At 37.9% G+C, this 8,715-nt stretch overlaps 1 protein-coding gene across 1 annotated transcript; it reads left to right on the top strand.

The window, feature by feature from the left end:
* On the top strand, positions 1-7,319 carry LOC311138408 (golgin subfamily A member 7-like). Its single transcript, XM_084173079.1, has 6 exons — positions 1-90; positions 499-624; positions 4,375-4,527; positions 4,776-4,877; positions 5,075-5,134; positions 5,462-7,319. The coding sequence occupies exons 1-5, from the start codon at positions 82-84 to the stop codon at positions 5,120-5,122; spliced, it is 438 nt and encodes a 145-aa protein (XP_084029205.1). The 5' UTR covers positions 1-81; the 3' UTR covers positions 5,123-5,134; positions 5,462-7,319.
* Positions 7,320-8,715: the final 1,396 nt, after the last annotated feature.

Here is an 8,715-nt window from a genome sequence, read left to right as displayed (position 1 = left end):
CTGAAGTCATAATTTTCCGAGTTCCCAGTTGGTTTGAACGCGGCAGTAGTGAGCTAGCTGGAGGAAGGAACACAGTCCACTATGGCGGAGGTAAATGTCCTTCATATTTGTGTTTTAACTGTGTGTATTGAGACATTTACAAATATGTTATGAGCCGTGTCTGACCAAATTAGATATTGTGGATATATATTTCACCATTTGGTGGCTGCCTGTACTGTGGTGCTTGGTCTACTAGCCAAGCAAACTGCAGTCAACAAGTATGGCTAGCTAGCTAACGTTAGCTAATTTAGCTAGGTAACGTAACGTTAGCTAAAGTTAGTTAGCGCTCTGCCTGTCCAGGGCCCGGTTTCCCAAAATAATCTTAAGGCCCAGAGTCTGTTTGAAGCAGAGGTATGTAGCTAGCTAGATAACTTTTTCCATTAACTCAATAACTAGAATTCTGATGGATTCAAGTGACCCCATGAGATGTTTATTCAAGTCATGCTTTACCCCACCCAGACGCACAGCTTGCAGGACCTGCAGCAACAAGCAGCCGTCGCCTCCAAAGTGTATGTCCAGAGGGACTACAACTCGGGTAAAATCTGCAAGTTCCAGACCAAGTTCCCCTCTGAGCTGGAGTCTAGGGTATGATAACAGCTGTTGCTTAGTTAGGTATCTCTGCCTGAACATACATGATCTAAGGGATTGGTAGTTGGTATTCAGCTGTCATAAAGTATGCCTTATTTAATTTGAAGAACTATAAAATAGTCAGACAGCATAGGCATCAGCTCTATAAAACAAATGTAATATACAAAACGGAAATATTTTATTAAAGTCGTGTATAAATGATGGTTAATAAGTGATAAGCAGTATGGGCAGTCAATACCATCATGTGACTTTTAATAATTATTTTATTCTGTGTTACAGCATTCAACCAACAATGCATAGTGCATTTAATGTAAAATAAATAAATAATCATAAACCCTGATTACTTTTTATAATCGAACCGAAACGACCTCAAAGCACTAATCATTTAACACTAGTGCACTCTGTAGAGTACCACAGTATGAGTCATAATACCCATAAAACCAAGCGGTCAAACAGGGAAATGGTTCCAATTTTTTTTCCACCATTCATTTTTCCCATAGGGGATTTTAGAAACACTTCAAATAAGGACTGTGCTTTGTGTAGGCTTACCCTGGTGTGACGTTTTGATAACCGTGTAAATCTCTAAATTAAATGCTAATTAGCTGCTAATGTGGCTATCATAAAGAACTACAAACTCCATGATGATCTGGACGAGACTGCCGAATCGAGGCACTGGTAAGAATCTCTGGATTGTATTATTTATTAATGATATTATGAATAGAAATGGTGGAGTTGTGTCACATATGCAGCTATCGAAATATATATGGGAATGTCTGCTCAATCCAAAGTTAGAACCAACTGATTGCAGCATTACCACAAAAATGGAGGATGCAAGTGTAAGAGGGAGAAGGTAGGGAACATGTTCGTCTGCCATTTACTAAAGATCCAAATAGGCTGAAAAGGATTGGCATAAATAGACAAATCTACCATTTTCATTTGAGGACAAAAATGTTGACAGCTGCGCCATACAGATTGCAAAATAAATGGGAAGAGATTTTCGATGTACTGATTCCATGGTATATGAACGGATACAAAAAATAACACTTTATTCAACACTGAGTTTTTCTATTTAAATTATTATAAAAAAATTCTTGCCACCAACAGAATGATATATACAGTACCAGTCAAAAGTTTGGACACCTACTCATTCAAAGGTTTTTCTTTATTTTTACTAATTTCTACATTATATAATAATAGTGAAGACATCAAAACTATGAAATAACACAAATGGGATCATGTAGTAACCAAAAAAGTGTTAAACAAATCAAAATAGATTTTTATATTTGAGATTCTTCAAATAGCCACCCTTTGCCTTGATGACAGCTTTGTACACTCTTGGCATTCTCTCAACCAGCTTCACCTGGAATGCTTTTCCAACAGTCTTGAAGGAGTTTCCACATATGCTGAGCACTTGTTGGCTGCTTTTCCTTCACTCTGCAGTCCAACTCATCCCAAACCATCTCAATTGGGTTGAGGTCGGGGGATTGTGGAGGCCAGGTCATATGATGCAGCACTCCATTACTCTCCTTCTTGGTAAAATAGCCCTTACACAGCCTGGAGGTGTGTTAGGTCATTGTCCTGTGGAAAAACAAATGATAGTCCCACTAAGCCCAAACCAGATGGGATGGCGTATCGCTGCAGAATGCTGTGGTAGCCATGCTGGTTAAGTGTGCCTTGAATTCTAAATAAATCACAGACAGTGTCACCAGCAAAGTACCCCCACGCCATAACACCACCTCGTCCATGCTTTACGTTGGGAAATACACATGCGGAGATCATCCGTTCACCCACACCGCGTCTCACAAAAACACAGCGGTTGGAACCAAAAATCTCAAATTTGGAGTCCAGACCAAAGGACACATTTCCACCGGTCTAATGTCCATTGCTCGTGTTTCTTGGTCCAAGCAAGTCTCTTCTTCTTATAGGTGTCCTCTAGTAGTGGTTTCTTTGCAGCAATTCAACCATGAAAGCCTGATTCACACAGTCCCCTCTGAACAGTTGATGTTGAGATGTGTCTGTTACTTGAACTCTGAAGCATTTATTTGGGCTGCAATTTCTGAGGCTGGTAACTCTAATGAACTTATCCTCTGCAGCAGAGGTAACTCTTGGTCTTCCATTCCTGTGGCGGTCCTCATGAGAGCCAGTTTCATCATAGCACTTGATGGTTTTTGCGACTGCACTTGAAGAAACTTTCAAAGTTCTTGAAATGTTCTGTATTGACTGACCTTCATGTCTTAAAGTAATGATGGACTGTCGTTTCTCTTTACTTATTTGAGCTGTTCTTGCCATAATATGGACTTGGTCTTTTACCAAATAGTGCTATCTTCTGTATACCCCCACCCCCTACCTTGTCACAATACAACTGATTGTCTCAACCGCATTAAGGAATACATGGAATACTACATATGGAATCATGTAGTAACCAAAAAAGTGTTAAACAAATCACAATATGTTATATTTGAGATTCTTCAAATAGCCACCCTTTGCCTTGATGATAGCTTTGCACACTCTTGGCATTCTCTCAACCAGCTTCATGAAGTAGTCACCTGGAATGCATTTCAATTAACAGGTGTGCCTTCTTAAAGTACATTTGTGGAATTTCTTTCCTTAATTCCTTAATAGTGAAGTTTGTCGTCACTATTATTCTACAATGTAAAAATAAAGAAAAACCCTTGAATGAGTAGGTGTGTCCAAACTTTTGACTGGTAGTGTGTATCTCTGGATTAACTATCTAATGTTAGTTAAATGTAGTAATTAATAAATTGGCTACATTTCTTTAAATGGACAATTGTGAACTGTCTTGTGCAAGTTTTGAATTGACACATTACCTGTTAGCAAAGGTGTCAGCTAGAGATGACGTGCAGGAGCTTGCAGGGATTTGTAGTTTTGCATGTTTACTTTGATGCTAATTAGCATTTTCAAATCTGAGAGTAAGTAGAGCCAAATATATTGATAAGTCACCTTAACCATGTAAATCTCACTCTGACATCAAAGTGTCACGCCAGGGTAAGCCTACACGAAACACAGCCCTTATTTGAAGTGTTTCTGAAATACCCTTTGGGAAAAATGAATGGTGGAAAAAACAATTGGAACCATTTCCCTGTTTGACCACTAGGTTTTATGGGTATTATGACCTCCACTGTGGGGCTCTATATATCACCTCACAATCGCACATCCTTCTCTCTTCAGTAGCAGGCTTTAAAGAAACAGACCAGACAAGTAGCTGCGCAATGGATTATGGTCATTGTAGTTAATTACCACGTATTACGCGCTAAACTATGCAAAAAATATTAGCCTGTTGGAAACTGCAACTCCCTACTACATCGCACAGTTCAGGCTGGATCTGATTTATCTCTAGAGAAACCGTGTGATGTGTGCATTGAGCTCACAGAAAAAAACGAACGAAATGGAATTCAAATAATTGAACCGATGCCGGTCAGTTGTTTAAAAACGGAAAAATAATAATTTGGGATAATTGCTCAGCACTTTAACACACACACACACACACACACACACAGAGAGCTACTTAGCAGTGAATTGGTTTCTTTAAGATTGTGTACAGTGTTCACCCTTATTAGCACCTGAATTAGGCCCAATGTATGGAAACAACTATCTACTCACCTGTTTCCTTTTCAAAGGAGTGAGGTTTCCACTTCTCCAGACCCCCAAGAAAGGATAATTATTACTCAGTGTATTTGGCCGTGCAGACCTTTTTACTGAGGGGTCGGTGGGCGTTATTTTTTTCAGGTTGATAAGCAGCAGTTTGAGGAGACGATGCAGACGCTTAACAACCTTTACGCTGAGGCCGAGAAAATTGGTGGCAAGTCTTACCTGGAGGGCTGCTTGGCCTGCATGACAGCCTACACGATCTTCCTCTGTATGGAGACCCACTATGAGAAAGTAGGTCCCTCAGTCTTCTAGAAGTATATAGGCCAAGGGTTGGTATAACATTCAAAATAAAAGCAATCTGGGTCCCAAGTGTCACGCTATGGGCCCTGGTCAAAAGTAGTGCACTTACTATTTAGGGAAAAGGGTGTCTTTTGGGACAACCAATGTTTAATGACGCATTGACCAGTGGCCATATTGGGTGGTCTTTTTATGAGGCCAAGCCATGAATGGGTGAAAGGGCTTACTTTTTTTGTCTCTAGGTATTGAAGAAGATCGCTAGGTTCATCAAGGAGCAGAATGAGAAGATCTACGCTCCTCTGGGACTGCTGCTGACAGACCCAATAGAGCGAGGTCTCAGGGTTGTATCCTTTACTGTCTTGGAGGCTCACACAAACAGGGTTCATCCCAAATGGCACCCTATTCCCTTTATATTTTCTGGGGGTCTGGTCAAAAGTAGGGAATAGGATGCCATTTGGGACACACACACTCAGACCTTTCTTGTGTACCCTTCTTTCATTTCTTGCTGGATCCCAGTTTCCTTAACTAACCCCCTCACCAGGTTGAAATCACAATTTTTGAGGACAGAAGTATTTGCTCTGGAAGATGAACCACACCAAAGGTGAGTGTTGTCAGGGAAAACATTCACCTCATTGAAATGAGCTTTCTTCTCACCCTGTTAACTCTAACGGGGGATTTCAATGGAAATATGTACTACGTTTCACAGCAACCTCACAAAGGTTTCTATATAACTAGAAAGAATAGAAGAATATTGACTTGTAGATACTGTCAAATGACATGTTCTGACTTAAATTCCCTCTGGTTAACGAGCAGCAATTACAAGCAATGTTATTTCACAACCACTGCTCCTGGCCTAAAGCTATAAGCTATCAAGACTACCTTCACAGTATTCTTAATTTGAAGTTTGTTTGTTTTTGCTCTTATGCAGGATGGCCTATTTCACCTGGTGCATCCCAATTGTCTCGCCACACACATCAATAATTCCTTCTGGATGTAGAGATCATTGTTTTCTGTTTTTATTTATTTCACAAAAGGGATGGGCTATGTGTGCTAGTAGCCTATATCCCGCTGAAACAAACACTACCTGTTTTTACATGTTTATTGAGATTATTCATTTGAACGTGAAAAAGTCTTATTCAAGTTTAGCAAGACCACACTTTTAGTATGAATGGTGCCGTTTTGTTTTATATTGCCATTTTAAACTCTTACTCATTAAAGGTGCATTGTGTAATATCTCCAAATACAAATAGCCCTTAAAGATATAGTTCACCCACAGTTTTTAAACCTGTGTTTAATATACCCTCTTTTGTTCACAACATTAGCAAAATGGTTCCTTACCTTGACAGTAGTCTATGGGCCAGGAGAAACTGTAATCCACTACAATTCATATTTGTTTACTAAGTCACTGACACCAACTGGGTGATTCTCACGAAGCTGGCACATTACATTTTCCACCATAATTCCTCTTGGATCACTAAGATTAGGATCTATAGTTATCTATTTCATCATTATTGTTATGTTTATTGATCAGATATTATGCATTTTACCACGATTTCCACAACTACCAATGCAAAAATTCTCATTATCGCAATAGTTTTCGAAGTCCCAAAAAGTAATAAACCAACCAATTTCTATATATATTTTTTAGCATTGCTCACCTAATAAAAAGGCCTGTGTTAAACATAACACTAAAAACAAATATATTTAAAATTCGTTTCTTAATGTATTTTGTAATTTCTCATTACCGCAACACACAACCTTTGCTGAATCATCTAGTTTTTTTGAATAATAACTTGTTTTTATGTAAACCTATTTACTTTAACAATAAAGAACAAAAGGCACACTATCAGATTAAGCCAAAATGACTAGTGTACATTTTACTTTTTGTAATATTTCCTAAATATTGGTGTATTGCAGTAATGATAAGATGGATCCGGAGATGAGAATGCATGTTTCGGTAATGAGTGTTGCATAGTTTGCCATTTAAAAACTGTACTGAGCTCTATTAGATTCAGTAACCCAATACATAATCAAACTGTCATTTGTTAATCCCAAATGATTTGAATAATATGAAAATCACTGATCTTAATGCAATTTACTAAAATATGCCTTAATTTAGCATAAGTACTGTGCATTTATTTTCAAAAGTGAAAGTGGACTTGAGCATAAAAAGGTGACTTTTTTTACAAGTAATATTGGTGTATAAGGACGTGGATATGTGTGGTTCTAAGGTATTTTAGATGTATTTCTAAATTGAATAGCCTCCTATGCGCAAATGGCATAACACAATATGCCTATGAAGTATTTAAATATGTGGGATATGGACCAAAAAAAGTGGTAAAACAGGTACATATGTAAAAATGGGGGATATCCTCCTTTAAGTGGCAGGGCTGCTCATTGTTGAAACAAACTCCAGATTGTGGCTTTAAGTAAATTCAATGGGGTTTATACACCCATATTTCTTTGATCCTACTTAATCGAATAAGTTATGTTTTACCAAATATCTATACAATAGGTGTAAGCAGTAGTCCTAGTAAATAATTAAAGTTACCAGCACAGCACACCCATTGACTATACAATAAAAAATCAGCTTATTATCATTACAGAAATGAAGGTTCTCATTAACGAAATACCTAAAAGTGATGCGGTAATGAGAGGCACTTAGCTCAATCTGCAAGTAATAGGAGACAGCAAACAATTGACCACATCACTAAAGCCCATTCATGCCTCCATGTTGGTAAGGTGATGGTTCTGTTTTTCCCAATTAGAGCTTTTTCCTAATTTTGGTAATGAGGTTGTCAAGTGTCGTAAAGGGGGTGTTTGAGAATAAGATTCTCATTCTGAAGACATAAATAAAGATATTAAATGAACTTGTGTTCATCTAAGGACTACTCTTCTAGATGATGCATCATGGGTGAATAAAATTTGAGTTTTTACAGCAATTTGAAAGTGTTACGGTAATGAGAAACATGTCCACAGACACTGTTTTAATGTAATAAATATTATAGTTTAATGTAAACTTCAACTAGTACACAATTTATGATTTATCGACAAACTACAGCAACATATTGTGTTTATTCAAATAAGTTAGGTTTTTCTAGGGGCGGCAGGTAGCTTAGTGGTTAAGAGCGTTGTGCCAGTAACCGAAAGGTCGCTGGTTCTAATCCCCTAGGCGACTAGGTGAAAAATCTGTCAATGTGCCCTTGAGCAAGGCACTTAACCCTAATTGCTCCTGTAAGTCGCTCTGGATAAGAGCATGACTAAGAAAAAAAATAAAAATAGTACAATTTTATAAAATTACCCAAGAGTTTAATCCGGACGCATTTCGGTAATGAGAATTTGGGGTGAAAATGTAAGACACTGTGCCATACACTAAGCATCCTAGTCTTCAGAATGATTGTTGATTGTTGCAGATGCATCATGGTTTTCTAACGCAATTTGTTACTGCCATGGTTAAATCTTGTTTCATGAGAATCACCCAACTGCTAACTTTAGCATTAATGACCAAAAACAATGAGAGGGAATGGGGCAGTGCTAGCGTGTTCCAAACTTGTGGATTCTTGATACTGTTTAAGTTTTCAACCTCCAAGAACAACATTTCAAGTCCCTGCTAAGTTTATGATTTGTTATTTTAGGTATTTCTAAGTTTTACTCCTCAAAAACCAACTAAGTTCATGCTTAAATGTTACATACTGCACCTTTTATTCAGCCTCCTGTCATTTTTGTATGTAATGTTCATGAAGATAACTAATTGATTTGGTGTGGGTGCACTTTTGGTCACCTTTTTAGATGCAGGCTATTCAATATGAACTTGTTTCGTATGAAACATCTTGTGTGGGTCTGCATACATTTACATTTAAGTCATTTACAGACTCTTATCTGTAGTGACAGTTAACCACAGTGTTTTAAGCACACAGGTTACCAGTTATTGCCAATATGAATCAGGTTCACATTGGCTAGTTTAATTTATGAATGTGTAAGAAATGGTTAAAAATAACTTACCTAGATCTGACCTCCAATATTGTCACTGCTTAGCTTGACTGAATGTGAATTGACAGGAATTGGGACTCCAACCCTGACTGTGGTTCAACATAATTATGAAGAGTTTTAGACTACCCCATATCCTTGATGTTGTCCAATATGTGTAAATAATTATTGACCACAACACAAAACCACCACAGA

This window comes from Coregonus lavaretus (genome assembly GCF_964263955.1).
Source record: "Coregonus lavaretus genome assembly, chromosome: 12".
Taxonomy (NCBI): domain Eukaryota; kingdom Metazoa; phylum Chordata; class Actinopteri; order Salmoniformes; family Salmonidae; genus Coregonus; species Coregonus lavaretus.
This window is presented reverse-complemented; position numbering and strand designations above follow the sequence as displayed.